This window comes from Medicago sativa, chromosome 4, assembly GCF_051527215.1.
Source record: "Medicago sativa cultivar Bolivia chromosome 4, Bolivia_mono, whole genome shotgun sequence".
Taxonomy (NCBI): Eukaryota; Viridiplantae; Streptophyta; class Magnoliopsida; order Fabales; family Fabaceae; genus Medicago; species Medicago sativa.
The window spans coordinates 63122435-63139457 of record NC_140752.1 but is presented as its reverse complement, the minus strand read 5'-3'; the positions used below and the strand labels follow the sequence as shown (position 1 = coordinate 63139457).

General features: G+C 32.8%; 3 protein-coding genes across 4 annotated transcripts; 1 reads left to right on the top strand and 2 right to left on the bottom strand.

The window, feature by feature from the left end:
• The first annotated feature begins 299 nt into the window (after positions 1–299).
• On the top strand, positions 300–2185 carry LOC146930572 (transcription factor MYB59-like). 2 transcript variants are annotated; one of them, XM_085702060.1, is made up of 3 exons: positions 300–482; positions 600–729; positions 1305–2185. In XM_085702060.1, exons 1-3 carry the CDS (start codon positions 365–367, stop codon positions 1816–1818), a joined length of 762 nt encoding a protein of 253 aa, XP_085558186.1. In that variant the 5' UTR covers positions 300–364; the 3' UTR covers positions 1819–2185. The 2 variants fall into 2 exon arrangements, with proteins under 2 accessions (XP_085558186.1, XP_085558187.1); XM_085702061.1 differs by having other exon boundaries at positions 300–514.
• Positions 2186–6721: 4536 nt separating this feature from the next.
• Positions 6722–8539, bottom strand: LOC146930571 (aquaporin TIP1-2-like). Its single transcript, XM_085702059.1, has 3 exons — positions 8246–8539; positions 7842–8092; positions 6722–7285 (listed from the first exon to the last, which is right to left on the bottom strand). Exons 1-3 carry the CDS (start codon positions 8376–8378, stop codon positions 6911–6913), a joined length of 759 nt encoding a protein of 252 aa, XP_085558185.1. The 5' UTR covers positions 8379–8539; the 3' UTR covers positions 6722–6910.
• Positions 8540–13127: 4588 nt separating this feature from the next.
• LOC146930570 (ATP synthase small subunit 6-A, mitochondrial-like) lies at positions 13128–13463 on the bottom strand. The gene is made up of 2 exons (XM_085702057.1): positions 13281–13463; positions 13128–13174 (listed from the first exon to the last, which is right to left on the bottom strand). Exons 1-2 carry the CDS (start codon positions 13399–13401, stop codon positions 13128–13130), a joined length of 168 nt encoding a protein of 55 aa, XP_085558183.1. The 5' UTR covers positions 13402–13463.
• Between the last annotated feature and the right edge of the window lie 3560 nt (positions 13464–17023).

Sequence of the window (17023 nt, the reverse complement as noted above, 5' to 3'; positions counted from 1 at the left end):
AAACGTGATGAGGGACCCAAAAAAAAAACGTTATCGTCTCTTGTGTGAAAAAAGTTTTTAATCCCTCACCAGATTTGAGACTATTTTACCTGTACATGAAGGACTAAAAACCTTTTCACAAGGGAGACAGAAACATTTAATTTTAAAAAGAGGAGACTACTTTCGTGAGCGTGATAAAATAAGAAATAATTAGTACAATTAAACCAACTTTTTATTATAAAAATATAAAAAAATCTTAGATATTGTGAGTTTGTGACAGAACAGAACCCATATAAATACTGTCCAAGTGTCTGCACACTCCCTCAAGCATATCTAACAATCAAGATTCAAGAGTGTGTTCCTCAGAAAGAAAGAAAGAAAAAAAATGGTTTCACAAGAAATAAGCAGAAAAGGTCCATGGACAGAACAAGAAGATTACAAATTGGCATATTTTGTAGGGTTATTTGGTGATCGTAGATGGGATTTTATAGCAAAGGTTTCAGGTTTGAAGGTGGCGGGAGAGAGTAATAAATAGGTATGCTTATAAGGGCATGCTGATTTATAATAGAAGCATTAATTCCTTTAACCATGGTTTTTCTGTTTCTCACACTTTGTTGTAGGTTTGAGTAGATCAGGTAAGAGTTGCAGGTTACGTTGGGTTAATTATCTTCACCCTGATCTCAAACGTGGCAAGATGACACCCCAAGAAGAAACACTTGTTATGGAACTTCACTCTAAATGGGGAAATAGGTTTGAGACTGAATATTATCAAGCAGACTCACTATTTTCCTTTTCTTTTCCTACTACCTACTTCATATATCCAAATACATCTCATGTCAATCATAAAGTATTCGTGAGAGTTACGATCAAAGAAATTGGATACGGCTGCAATATGGTGCTCAAACAGTAAGGACGGTTAGATTTACAGAGAAGTTTTTTTCCTCTCAAAGTCTAATAGTCCTTACAGTTGCAGCACCATAATACAGCTATAGAAGATCCTTGTCAAATATACGAAATGGAATCGTCTACAATTGCAGTACAGTGCTGCAGCGGTAAGTACTATTAGATTTATAGAGAAATTTTCTCTCTCTAAATCTAATAGTCTCTACTACCGCTGCCGTAGAGGATTCAAGTCCTCGCTCAAAAGGGGCTTATGCAGTGATGACCGTGATTGTGCTGTGGCCTTGGAGTCGCGGAGACATAAAAAATTGTGGTGTCTGATCTAGTTTGTCGTCGCATACTTTTCATTTTTTATTTTTATGAAAATTCTTGAATATATTTGGTTACTCAAGTTTCATTGACGTAGCTATGTGTGATGATTGCAGATGGTCAAGAATTGCTAGAAAACTACCAGGAAGAACAGACAATGAGATTAAGAATTACTGGAGGACACACATGAGAAAAAAGAGGGCACAGGAGAAAAAACATGCAACACCTTCGATTTCATCGTCACCTGATCAATCTTCTAGTTGCCAATCCTCACATTTCTCAAACAGTAACCATGGTGTGGATTCACATGCTTCCAACAAAGAGTCTGAAGAAGAAAATTACCAAGTACAAGAAATTGAACAAGGGTACTCAATGGATGATATATGGAAAGATATTGCTATGTCTGAAGATGACATCAATGTTCTTCAACCTGTTCTTGATGGAACTAGTGAAGAGAATAGTAATAATTTATCTTGTCCTATAATGCCTTCTACATCATCATGGGATTATTCATATTTAGATCCATTGTGGGTGATGGATGAAGAAGAAAGCAAGATGTTATTCCCTCCTTTTGGTGACCAATATTTTTCCTTCTATGATCAACAAGGGAACACATTTCTAACTGGTTAATCAAGATTATTCTTTTTTTTTCTTCTTCAATATTTTGTTCATATGTGTGCCATCTGTCATAAGATAGCCTAATTAACATGTATATAGCATAGTATATGTCTTTCTGAAAGGGATTTGATGCAGTAACTGTTTCCGCAGTTTTTCAGTCTTGACCGTCCGATCTAAATCGATGATGAAGATCGTTTAAACTTGATTTTGTTATTGTGTAATCTGAATTGTCCGATCTCAAATTAACGGTCGAGGTTGTTTACTGCATGTAAATACGTGTTTCTCTTTAAGCATGGTTGACACAGCTGTAATAAATCTCAAGAGTAATTGTTATCTATATATGATCAATATCAATGTTTGTGCTTTTACTTTAAAGAAATGTTCCAATATAGAAAGGATACGTTTTATATGAATGTAAAATATCAAGCACTTGTTCTAATTTGTTTCAATCTGATTTGGATACCTATCATTATAGCACTTAATTTCATATTTTATCAGCAGCCACTAGTTAATGGTTGAATAATCTATACATAAAACTTTCCAATCAGAATAGAATAAGATGCACAACATATTGGCCAAGGAAAAGTAATTTATCATCCATCACACACGTGTTGCTAGTGGAAAAATACACAAGTTCCATAGTAATAAAAAATATTGGATTTGTTTTTCAAATCTGTGTGCTCTAAAGTTACCTTTTGAAATGTTATTCCCCTTTAATATAGTCACTACTAAATGGCTATTGTATATAAAGAAAATCTGGTTAAAATGAGAGTTTACTCTCTGTACTATGATAATTAAAAAGAATACTAATGCTAGTGATCTCATATATATTAATTATGACTTAAAATTAAATACATTAGAGATGTTTCTTTGTTACATATAGAGAGAGGAGGGAAAAGAGATAGTTGAGACTAGTTCCAATAATATGAATAATGAAAATTGTGAATATAAGATAAGATTTACAATAAAAGTATAAAGTAAAACATAAATATACTAAACTATATTTAGCCAAATAATGATAAAACGCCCCAATCGAACATTTTTTTTTCTCAAACTCATGATACATTAGCAGCAAGTATTGAGAGTTTGTCAATCAAGAAAGACAAATGTTTAATGAAAGCGTTTTTGTGAGCAAGTCAGTAATATGTTAGGAGTAAAGAAGACGACAAAGTAATGGTGCCACGTTGAATGTGATGATGGCTAAGGTGACAGTCAATCTCAACGTGTTTGATGCGTGAAGTAGCTCCTTAGGTTGATTAGGTTATGTTAGACTATTTTGATTGATGTCTTAGTTTTTGTAAAGGGCCATTTCTCACCTCTAGGTCACATATTGTGTTTCTAAACCTATTTTTGCATAAAAACCTTAGTTGAAAACCTTGGGAACAAGTTGTGTTCAAACTCTCTTCAAAATCCACTTTTTCACGAGTTTGATTCGAATTAGATTTTACTAGGTAAATCCTGAATCAAATCATTTTTCTTCTTATAATCTCTTGGTTTTAATGAATCAAATCATTTCCTCTAAATAGGAAAATGAATCGAATCTAAGTGATCTGAATCATTCTTTACAAAGAGAAAAATGAGTCGAATCATTTTGATCCAATTTTTTTAAATGATGAACTGAACCAAAATAATGGTGATTCGAGTCAATCTTCATTTGGCGATCAATGATTCGAATCAGAGTTCATGGGTATCAAATCAATTTTCATCGTGACCAAAATTCAATTTTTGTACTAATGATTTGAATCGCTAAAGTTGTGGATTGAATCATTTGCGCGTTTTGTGTTTATTTTTGGGCCAAACGTGTTCCTTTCCCTCTCAACTACATATACATGTCTCTACTCACCAGGGCCGTTCCTAGCGTTTTTGGGACCTTAGGCATTTTTTGAAAAAATGGCCCCTTACATAATACATCATAAACTTTTTTAGTTTCTTGTTATGATTTTACTAGCGCTTCATTTTTTTTCTTTGCTTTTCACTACAATATAAAAGTTTTTTTAGGCAACATCTTCAAATAAATCAAATACTCCATATAAACTAAAACTAAACAAAATATCATAGAATTAGAGAACAATAACCCCTGCAAAGTAGACTGAAATTTTAACACCTGAATAGTAGACACTGAAATTTTGACATATAATCATAGTAACACCAAAAATATAAAAGTATATCAACATGTAATTAATTAAATTTTAGACATTTGGATACAAAATTCTCCAATGTAAAACGCAAAACAACAATAATACTTGATAAACAAAAAATCAATGTTAGACTTTTTAGAGTAATCTAAGATACATGAACTCATTTATATGCTATAAGTAAATCATTCCTCTTTTTATATGCTACAAGTACCAAGTTTATATTACTATATTGGTATAATTAATTTATTTTTGATACTTTAAAGGCAATATTAAGATTAGTTTCTCTAGTGGATCTATTTTCAACTAAAATATAATTTGTTTTGTTATGAAGATTCTCCCAATTTTCTGGATAATAAATATCACAAATATTTTTAATATTAGTAAGACACATTATTAGGAATAAAGAGCCCCAAAAAATATAAAAATAATTTCTTGGCACATTATTAGAAATAAAGGGCCCAATTTTTTTTGGGAGGGTGTATATAGAAAGTTTTGTTTTATATGGGGTATATATAGTAAATTGTATAAAAAAAGCTAAAACAATAACAGATTTTAGCCCATCTTTTCATGCAATTTTCGGGCTTGTTGGTATATTTTACTATACAAATCCCCAAAAATTCAATTCTTACTATATACACCCCCACCTATAAAAAAATTTTGTAGGGCCCCCTACCGGCATGGGCCCTAGGCCGTCGCACTCCCGGCCTATGCCTAGGGCCGGCCCTGCTACTCACTTGTACTGAAACAATTTAATTTGCAAACACTCTTAGGCTTTTCTCTCTCTTTTTCTACAAACTCTTTTGTTTCAAAATACACTTGTAGGATTTGAGATCTAGGTTGATAGGATATAGGATATTGTAAGGATTGGTTTCTCTCAAGGATCTTGGTAGGGCATCAAAGATATAAAGTAAAAGGAGATACTTTTCACCTCCAAAGGTGATTATGGGGGTTGTTTCTCAAGGCATCAAAGATAAAGGAAATTGAAGCAAGGTTCATAGCATTGAAGATTTCTTGGAATAGAAGATCAAAAGAGTGCATGATTGCTTGAGGTTCGAAGGCTTTGGAAGATTCAATTTCAAGAAGATTTGAACATTGGAGGTTTTCAAGTGGTTACTGAACATAGAAGATTTGGGATCGGTTGGATCTTTAAATTGAATGAATCTTTGTAATTGACTCTGTAATTTCAACAACATAATAGGGGAAGACAGTAGAATTTGATATATGATTGGGGGAACTACTATAAATCCTGGTGTTTTCTTTCCCTTTCTCTTTATTTCGCAATTTATAATTTGATATATGATGTTTGTTGATTAGGTTAATAGATATATGTGTTAAGTGATTGAATAATTTAGAACTTGATTTTCTAAGAATATTTTGTAAACCTAATTGTGAATTCAATCACTTCTCATAGTTGATATTATCTAGTTAATCTATTCATCATACATCAAATCTTGTTGTTCCTGTTGTTAGCTTATTATTTGTATAAGTTTAGGTTTGATTTGAGATTGACTTTGGGGTTGTAATTAACTTGTGTATTAAAGTTTGATCGAGTAATATTAATTCAATTGTGAATCTTTTGTTCAAATTTGAATTAGCATATTATCATTGTTTAATAAGTCATCCTTAAAGTATTTGTATAGTTTCCAATAGTCAATTGCATGCATGAAAAACTTTTATCAAACCAACAAACAAGGAAGAATCGATTAAAAATCAACAAAAAAGGAAGAATGATGAAGAATGCACAACGGAAAATGATACCATATTATGAATTGATTAAATATTTGAATAGAGTGAATTCATTATGGAACAAGTGTTTACAAGATGCATTTATACACAAATGGAGTTGCATACTAAGCTAACATGAGCTAACTAACGGTAAAATCAGTAACTTGCTGAGCAAGTAAAGTCAGTTAACTAGTTAGTTAACTTCCTCAAATTCATGGTGCAATAATTACTTTTCAGCCCTCCCATGTAGTTATTATGATTTCCATATGGTTACTTTTTATACTTAACGTATAACCTTAAAAGGAGTTGATAGTTGCCATCGATTAGTCATGGTTATTTTTTGTTCTTGTATAATCTTAGTTTTGGAAATTGACTCATATAGCAGGTAGAAAATCGTTCAGTTCACTTTCAAAAACAAAATGTTAATTTGTTCCTTTCAATTCTGTTGAGTTGTTTGATTAAGCTCTAATTTGTTTGATTTATGCTTCATTTCTCTCGATCAGGTCGAACTTCCACTTTATCTATTCATCAGGCTCACACTATACCTGCATATGTTCAAGCAGCGTGATTTGAAACTTTCTGAACACCATGGCAAGAAAAAAGCATAATGAGCAGAATTTCTTGATTTTTTTTGTTAAAAGACTAAAGATAGTAGTAGCTGGAAGATTTGTAGCATACGCGTTAGGTTAGGCTGCGCAGTTTCTACCTTAAGGAATTATATTGATATTTTGAATAATAAATTGTATCGTTAGTGATAGCTCGTTCATAATGTGAGTTAATTCACGCTTATTCTGAAATGTTAAATTTCTGAGTTACTTGTTACTAATGTTTACAGATTCTAGTATAGTAATTGGTGCTTATATTCACGTTGTTTCTTTGGTACTAAATTATTATAATTGGATTGTATTTTTGACTAATAGTGAGTTTGGCAGAATCACATGGTACTTGTGATTTCGACAAAAGCTACCCTTTGAAGTAGCAATAAAATAATGCTACAACAACGATTTCATCAAACACACCGCGATTTCAAACATGCACGCAGATAGATAAAGTTTGAAGTTTAGAAGACATGATCACTATGCTTAATAAAATGATCTTACAGAACATGACAAATGTAACAAAAAACCAAAACATTTGAAAACAGAAAAATGCAAACAACAAAGAGCACAAAAATAAAAGCTAAAAGAAACTAAAACCCCTTTTCAATTAAAAAACTTCAGGGGGATTTACTACTTTAGGCCTTAATAATCCGTGACCGGTAACTGTTCATAAGAGCTAGGGGTGATAAAGAAAGTCTCGTAGACGACTGCAGCAATAGCAGAACCGATCAACGGGCCGACCCAATAGACCCAATGATTAGCCCATGTCCAGCTAACAACAGCAGGCCCAAAAGAAACTGCAGGGTTCATGGATGCACCATCAAATGCACCACCTGCTAAGATGTTAGCTCCAACTATAAAACCAATTGCAATTGGAGCAATTGTTCCTAGGCTACCATTTTTTGGGTCTACTGCAGTAGCATACACTGTGTAGACCAAACCAAAAGTCATCACAATCTCAAACACAAGTGCATTTGTTGCTCCCACACCAGAAGATAATGAGAATGCAGATGTTTCCTGCAATAGACATACACAAATTCATAATAAAATTCAGCCCTAAAAAGAAAAGTTAAGTTGCAAGAACACAATCATTGTAATAACTAACATGTGAATCTAAAATGATACTTTGAAACAAATCGTATGAAATTTTTTTTTTTTTTTGAAGAAACTAAATTTCGTATGAAATTTTTTTGACTTTATTTTACCTTTTGTTACCGAAATTATAAGCATAAAACAATTTGGTCTTTGAAAGAAATTAACGAATATTCACAACAATACTTGGACTAAAAATATTTTATCACATTGAAATTTTGGATAGTGAATTTAGTCTTAATGTGATTGAATTTTTTTTATTTTCAACCATAGTTAAGGTATTTCCTTACAATAGACTCTATCCTATAGTTTAGGTTATTTAGATCCGTTATGAGACTAATCCTTGAGCTGGTCTTCCAACTAAATGGACGACTTTAAGAATGCAATTCAGGTTCTTTTCATGAAAGGAAAGTCATGTTACCATCACTTTCGACACAATGGATTCAATTTAGAATGAAAGAATATATGTAATGTTTCTCACCAGTCCACCAGAGGCAATTTTAAGGAGCAAGCAAGCAACAACAGAACCAAGCAACTGAGCAATCCAATACAAAAGACCTCTAATGAGTGTAATGTGTCCACCAATGAAAGCACCAAAAGTGACAGCAGGGTTAACATGTCCACCAGAAATGTTAGCACCAACAGAAACAGCAACAAAAAGTGCAAATGCGTGTGATAGTGATGCTGCTACCAACCCTGCTGGTGTTGCTGCCCCATTGTTTGTAAGCTTATCTGTCAAAAAACACACCCCAAGAAGAGTTCACAAAGTAAGTTGAAAACAGTTTTTTGAAATAGTTACACAATTGTTTATGTCAGTAGATAAACTCAAATAAGTTAAATCGAAAATTTTCGAAAAGAGTTTAATTAACTAATAAAAAGCCTTACTATATGCCATGCCAGATCCTTCCCCTGCAAAGACAAAAATGAGCATTGAAATGAACTCAGCTAGTGCAGCCTTAAGTGCATCAGCTTTGCCAAACTCAGAAGGATTTCCAATTGCAATTCTAGAAATCGGCATTGTTTTATTTTTCTCTTTTCTCAAAGAAATTTTTCAAGCTTAGAATGGTACTTTTGATAATAACTTGCACTTTAACTAAAATGCTGCTATATATAGTAGCATGAGAGTAAGAACATGGTGCAGTATTACACGTTGTTCTAACATTTTGCACATATAAGTCACGAGGAGAAATGAAAGAAGAAAAACAATTTTTCAAAAAAAGTGGGTAGGGAGCCTCCTATTTTTTCCTGTGATGACACGTGTACGGTTGATGTGATGTTTTGAGGCTGGATCACCGACTGATGACTAATTCTTGAGAGTGGGACCTTCATTTAGCTTTAGGACCAAACCGACTATATGATTGTTTATAGGGTGGTGATGTGGACTTTACATTAGCCAACATTGGTTAGTTAAGTTGTGCTAGTTTCATTATCAATATTTTCTAGGAGCAATCTGAATCACCCTACCCTTTAAATGGTAGGGTTTATTAGAATCATAAACCACGATGAGCTATTGTGATTTCACAAGAATTACACTTTATAATTTTATAAAATTATGGTAACTCATTATGATTTTGATTAATCCATTTTAATATCAAACATGCATTTAAATATATCTAGAATGAAAGAAAAAAATGTTTTTATATGTGTAATGTTTAAGTGTTTTTAGGTTAAAACTCCTCCTTAAATTTTAGTGAGGTAAAAGTTTATGCGACTTGAATTTAAAGATTCAACATAATTATAGAAAACGTTATGACTCAAACAACACTTACAAAAATAATTTATCAACATTACATGACATATTCATTATCAATATTAACAATGTATAATATTCTCCAAACATCTTTTTTTTGTAAACTAAGTTTTAATTAGTACTACATGTTTAGTGGAAACTATGAGAAGATAAACCTAATGATTCTACTAAAAGGGTTAGAGGGTTTATTTTTTTTATATAAATAATAAAGTCAACCTACCTAGTCTTGGAGTGAAACTGGCCCACGAAATGAATGGCTCTCATTGGCTGCTGGTCTGTAAGGTTGAAGGTGTGTAACTATCTTGGAAGATATCAAATACAAATTTTGGCCGTCACATTATCATCTTGAAGAGAATGCTGAGAAAGGACAGACCGACAAAGTAAATCGCTATATGTTCATAAAGTCACTTGATGAGAATTAACGGCATTTTTATTTTAGAGAAATGATATTTATACAACTATTTTTTTAACAACTTTTATGATTAAAGTGGTTGTTTCAAATAACACACCTCTTTTTTTATCAAAGAGAATTAACCACATTAGAGTTGCTTTTGTGAAAATAAATTAGGCCTAATATTAAAAAAAAAGTAATACCAGTAATAAAAAGGTATCGTCGAATCGAAGTATAGAACTCATACACCCACACACATGTCTTAGTAGTGTTTTCCCTCCCAAAAAAAATGTCTTAGTAGTGTTTACCACTATACTACAACACGCGGAAGTATATACCCAAAACAATAAGGTGGGTATGCTCGAACTTTTCATTCATTTTGTTTATCATAATTCATAATAATGGCATGGTTTTATTGATTAAACTTAACCCTGTGGTTACCAACTGCTGCTTATTTTAAAGTATTTTCAAAGAGTCCTGCCAGATTGACTTCTCTGCCCCCTCATATTGTCTTAATTTGTTAGCTTATCTATTTTATTTCTTTATCATGGACGGCTTAAAAGGACGAACACTTATTGACCCAAAAAAAAAAGGCGAACACTTTAAACCAAATTTAGAGTATCTTGTATTGCAATGCATGAAGAAATTTTAAAACGTATATTACACTAAATTTTAAGTTCGATTCCCTGGTACCAATTTGATGCAACACAATCACAACCATCGTCTACCTGCCTGCTACCGCCCTCCGTTGATCCTTGCACCGCCTCCGTTCCTCTACCCGTCATCCTAACTGTTTTGCTGTGTTGCCAATTGATCTCCGTATTTTTTCTTTTTATTCATTTAATGTATTCTGGACTGGTTTTCTCAATACTGATTTTATTTGCCATTATTTTTACTTGATGCATTTATTTGATGCAAGTATTCTAAATTGATTTGGAGAAAGAAATGGTAAACTTTTGTTTTTAGACATTGATTCGCAAACTTGCAAACTCACCCTCACAAAACAGTACGAGAACACAGAATCAACCGCCGTTGGAGCTAGGATGATGGTCGATGGCGGCATACAGGGTTCAACAGAGGGCAGCAGATGGGATTGGGTTTTGCAGCACGGCTGTGTTTAGAGACATGAGTTTCTTTTTTCTTTAAAAGATTATGAGGGCTGACATGTGACTCAATTTGGTGCATTAGATTGATCTGATGGACACGTTTATTGAAAGTTACTCAATACAGGGGGTTCCAAAATTGGCTTCAGTGAAGAATAGTACTGCTTTAAATGGATTTGGAAAATGAAAAGTAACTAGAGACAAACTTGTAGGTGGTAGTATAATTTTTCAGACTATTTTTTTGAAGGGGAATATTACTTTTCAGGATGATCACTATTTAACAAAGGCCATCAAAGAAAATAAACTCTACTCATGATGCCTAGTGGATCATGGCCTTTCAACAAAAGTTTAGTGTTGTAACTCTCAAAACTTGGTCTGAAAATAACTAGAGCATTCAGAAAATTGACCACAGATTTTGAATTAAACAGAAATCCAAATAAAACTGGGAAATAAATTCAAATCTAAATCTGGTAATTAAATACCACGCATATTCAGCCAACATGGTAGTATGTTCTAGTTAAATCTGGTAGTTAAATTGAGCACAAAACATTTGTTAACCAAATCTTGAGTCCTATAACATGATTCAGGAGGTAGCATTATTCAAGGAAATCTATCCGACCCCTTAATCATACCTGGACCTAGAACTTTCAGGTATCTTATCCTACAACTACGGTGTCCCCTTATTGATAAGTTGTCATCTTAAAATGATAAAGAAACATACAGAATGAACTGGTGGCAACTTTCGTGAGAATTTTGAACAGTAATGCCAATATTATCATGGGAAACTAAACAAATAGACTTTAGATGACATGGAGGTGCACAGCTAAACATATCTATTTTCCTCAAGATAATGCCAAATGTATATCAAGAGAGAAATTCCATGTAGGATAAGTATCACAACAGAGAAAATCAATAATTGATTAGTATGAATTTTTCAAAGCAGATTCAAGTAAACAACCAAAACTGGAAATAACAATATGGTAAAGAGAGTATATAGAATATCTCTCTTCTGTTATTACAATCCATGAAATCAAGACAAGCAAAATAATCTTGACACGCCTAACATGAAGTGCAAAGCCACTACAATGTCTCCTTTCAGAAATCACCTGGAATATATATAAACAGCAAATGTCCCATTATCAGAAACATTAAAGGCAAATGCTTGACTAAGATGATGTGACAACCATATAAGTATCCAGAAAATCAAGTATGTAAAATAAAATACAAAATAACATCCACTAGCATACCAAGTTATTACTCATAGAGACATAATTCGTCAATTCAACTGATAGTAGGAGTAAGCAATTAAAGGTGTTGGTAATCAAATTTGGCTCATCTTTAGTGAGTAAAGCGTAAAATGACAAACTCAAGGGTGGTTATTTCAACAAATCGATGATTTGTTATGATATGCTTGCAATATCAACCTTTGATTTGTTAATCAATGGTCCTTAATATTAACTTACTCTCTGACGTGAATTGATCTCTTTAGAGGAGCCAAATTCATTGGTGATCAACATGTGGAAATGATCCATTTCATTGTTAATTTCTAATCCATTACACATAAACACCAGCATAAGAAAACATCACAATACCTTCCTAGATTTTAATCTTATAATAACAGTAACATTAAAGAACAGTTAACATCCCGCAAACAAAAACACCATCATTCTTAGCCTTTTACACGAATTTTGTGATAAGCCAAAGGCTACACAGTATTATATAATTGCTTCGCCAAGTTAAAAATTATTTTCCCACGCAGACCATGGGCCTGTTTGGATTGGCTTATTTTTGAGCTTATGAGAAATAGCTAATGCAAATAAATAAGCTTTTATGTTAATTCATAAGTTCTCACTTATGAAAATTGTATCTTCATAAGCTGTTTTTTCATAAACTACCATGATAAGTTTATGAATAATACATAAAAGCTTATTTATTAGCATAAATTGTTTTGCATGAGCTCAAAAATAAGCCAATCCAAACGGCCCCACATCAGATTTAAATGAAAATCACACTCACATTTTATCTGAATTCAACAACACAAATAATACTCTTCAAAATGGGGACATTCACTACTTTAAATCACCAACATGATCGCAATGAAATATCACTTTTAAATGCATCACAGCATAAAAAAACTTCAACTATTGTTTTGTTTCCTTTTTCACAATTACTTAGGTTTGGTTCATGTGTCAAGAGGTGTAAAATTGATTTAGACATGTTTGGTAGCTATCAATTAAAATTGATTTTGCCTCCTCCAGGATTGATTCTAACTTAAGCTACTGATAATTTCTAGCTTTTGAATTTTACAAAATCATTTCATTCAAAATCAAATTTTGTCACACCCGAGCAAAAAAATCATTTTTTCATAGAGAAATGATATTTTTTTCATAAAAAAATCATACACAGGTTTGATATTAAAAAAATCTAGTGATCTAATTAATCTTTGCTGATTGATAACAAAAAACATCACAATAAGCATGAATCAATACTAAAAATTGATGATTGAGATTGGGTGAGTTAGGGTTACCTTTTGTGATGCTGAACGAATTTGGAATTCTTAGCATCTTCCTCTGCAACAGAAACAAAATGAAGGTAAATTAGATTTATTACGATAATATCGAAAACCCTAATTCTACAAATAAAAAAAGGAAATTGAAGAGAAATAGAATGAATTACCGGTAAGACCAAGAGAGAATTTGGTGACAAGAGCTCCGGTGACGGCGAATCCAACGAGGAATGGCCAAGTACGTTTCCATTCTCTCTTGAAGAAAACTGGCCATGGATCGAACTGTCTCATTTTCAGATGCTGATGATATGCGTGTGCTTCAGTTGATTCTTTGCAGTTGCAGTTTCTTCGTTGTTCTTCGTCACACCAAAGTTACGGTTTTTGTTACAAAAATGGTAGAGTTTAGATGGACCAAAAATGAAAATTTTATTGGGCCTCAAAACTAGGATTTGGAGATGGGAGAGTTTATTTTATATTTTCTCTTTTGACCCCCCTATTTACTCTTTATCCATAAAACGAACAGTTTACGCATTTGTGATGGGGTCAAGTCAAAAGATAAAACATTGAGTTATTTCTTGGGCCTTATTCAAGCTTAATGGATCTTTAAAGTTCCATAATGTACATGCTATTATACTTTTTCACATATTATTATATGTTAGTGACTGTAACATTACATGAAGGAAGTGATATGTTATCACGCTAACATTACGAATCTAGAGGGGGTGAATAGATTGCCTCAAAAACATTGCACACGGAAACGTAGTTTTTCAAAAAAAAAAAAATGTTTGCAAAATAGTTTGATTATTGAAATTGTAACATAGATAACAAAGAAATAAATTCAAACAATATAAACACGAAAAAAGCAACTCACTACTGATTCAATGTATCACAATAAAGTATTATACATTTAATTACAAAGTCTATTCAATTTCAAATCCAACTCACACCTTAAACAAATAAATCACTACCAACGAAAATAAAAAAGATTTGATCGATGATAAAATCATTAACAAGTTAATTCCAATTATGACAAGTGATTGAATAACAATTGAAAACAATAAATCTTTCAAACAAAAACAAGTTCTTGATGCATTCAATGGCTTAACACATATTGCAACTAAAGCTATCACAATTTATCAAAAATCAAATCATATCTTGCAAAAAGTAAAATATAAAGGAATAAGGTACACCAGATTTATATCGGTTCCTCCAATCATTCTCGCTATGGGGTACGTCAACTTTTTGTATCAAAATCTACAGTCTACTACTATGATTGAATATTTACATAATGTGCTACAAGGTATGATTACAAGTAGTTCGCGAATATTGTCACTCTTTAACCTAAGGATGGCCAAGGTCATAAACTGAAGGTGAGAGAAACACAAAAAAGAGGTTGAATTGTGTTGGCTTTTTATGGTTTCTTTTTCTTGGTGTTTGTAAATTGGTCAGAAACTGAGGTATTCAGATTTTGACTCAGAGTCTGAATGCATCATATAAGTACAGAACATAGAGAGAGAGAGAGAGAGAGAGAGAGAGAGAGAGCAGACACAAGACAATTTTATACTGATTCCTCCCACATCACAGGAGTAGTCCAGTCCCTTTGCACTTCAAAAGAAATTTCACTATAATCACACATGATTACAAATTGCTCTAGGATCCTTCCAAGAGACTTCCCTACTCAAGCACAACTGTTTAAGATTTCTTTGCTATAGGTCGCTACCTAAAGACTTCCTTGCTCAAGGACAACTCCAAGATACTTCCCCTTGCTAAATCACAACTGATTGAGACTTCCTAAATGCTCAAGGTTTCACCAAAAGACTTGTATGCTCAAGCACGCATGCGAGAGACATTCTAAATGTTTACAAAGTAAACAAATCAATTTGTTCTTACATTGGATTTAACAATGGTAGTGTAAACTGAATAAATGAATAGACCCTAGGTGGTTTGCGCTATTAGATTTGACAAAGTAATGACACAGTAAAATAGAAAAGTCTTGTTAATCTTTTTCATGTATTCATCTCCTTATATAGGCAGTCATTTGAGAGATGATGGAGAAGAGTGTCAGTGCAAATAGAGTCATTGAGAAGCTTCAATCAAGAACGTTGACCCTTTACTTGATATGGATGATTCTGTTGAATAGTCCATTGAATTTCCTTTGTCTGTTTGCACACGTAGACAAAAAAAGACAAAAGAACTGCTATATCAGATCCTTCGATAGGGACAATTCACAGAAGAAGACAAAACCTACATGGATTTTGGGTCTCTCAGGATTTTCTCAAATCTGAGGGGTCATTCAAGTCTGTTGTTTGCTTTTGAGTCTGATGACCTTCATAGAATCTGTTGAGGTAACGCTCTAGCTTCTTTGATGCATCCTTCTTCTAAGGACATTGACTTCTAGGTTACCTTTCTTCAGATCTTCTACTATGGTCTTCTAGGCTTCTCTTGGTCCTTCTCGTGCTCTTCGTATGTTCATCCTTCAATGATATATTCATTCTTTGATTCTGCATACTTGAATATATGTTAGTATTCCAATTGTTCTTCAATAGTTTGTTATCATCAAAACCCTATAGGAATTGTATGAACCACTCTTGTTCCAACATAAACTATTTGTAGACAGATCACCTCTAACTTGTTCTGAATATGAGATCCACGAATATGATACCTCAAGCCATCAAATCGTCAATCCTATGAGATCCTTTAGCAAACTTCGTCAAGATTCCTTCTTCTGCATAGATTCCTTCGATTTCTTTGATATTGATGAACTAGAAAAATCTCATAGCTTGTTGAGGAGAAAAGAAAGCCTTCTTGTGTCCTTTGGAACTTTGAGCACCACAAATTCCTTTGAAAGTCCGAACATTACACAACCTACAACTGTGTCTCTAATCCTAGATTTAAATTCTCACAAAGAACAATGAAGAAAGTGTTTTCTAATAGATTTTTAGAGAAGGAAAGTAGAGAGAAAAGTAATAAATAAATTTCGTGAATGTTAATAATTAGGAGAAGTTATATTTATAAATGGATGGTTTTAGAACAAAAGAAAGTTGGTTTTCGTGAATTTTTTTTTATCTAAATCAATTTAGAGAAAGTGTGATTCGATTTAGGGACTGAAACACATCTTGAGCATTGTTTGAAGATTGAGTCGATTCAAATGAAGATCAAATTAATTTTATAATACTTTTATGAAGATTGAATCAATTCAAATTGTCTCCTACATGATTTGAACCGATTCAAAAGTTCTCTGAAACTCTTTGTTTGCACCAAATTGATTCAAGACGTTCTTTTACGACATTTGAATCGATTCAAAAGTGTAAAAGTGCATTATAATAAGTTCAAAAACACTCTAAGACCCTAGACCATGTAAAATGTGATTTCCACCTCAAAGTAGGTTTACAACACGAGTTTAGCAAAAGTTTTATGCATGCAAAACATGTTTATGCAAGGTGAGAACAAGTGCTAAATTTAGAAGGACAAAATACAATCTAAAATCATCCTAAAAAATGAGACATCACTCAAAACCTAAGATAAAGTGTTAGGAACAAGACTAGTAATCTGATAAATAATTGTTAATTGTTTCTTTCAGGAATTAAACTAAAGATCTTTCGAACGATTCGTCTTAGGGATAACTCATTAACCACTTAAATTCAATCACTTAGTGTTATTTAGTTTTTCACAATTAATTATGTTTGGTTCATTAATAATACTCTCTTATATTCATCTCCTAAACCCTTGATTTATGTTGTAGAAGTGACTCAAAATTGGAGTTTGGAGTGCAAAATCATGTTTGCTGGAAGACCCAAAATCGGTGCCCGATTTCTGGAGTTCGGGGCCCGATTTTGGCTGCCTTTGGGAGGCTTCTTGTTCTGGAAAAATCGGCGCCCAATTTGGTAAATTCGGGGCCCGATTTTGCGTAACA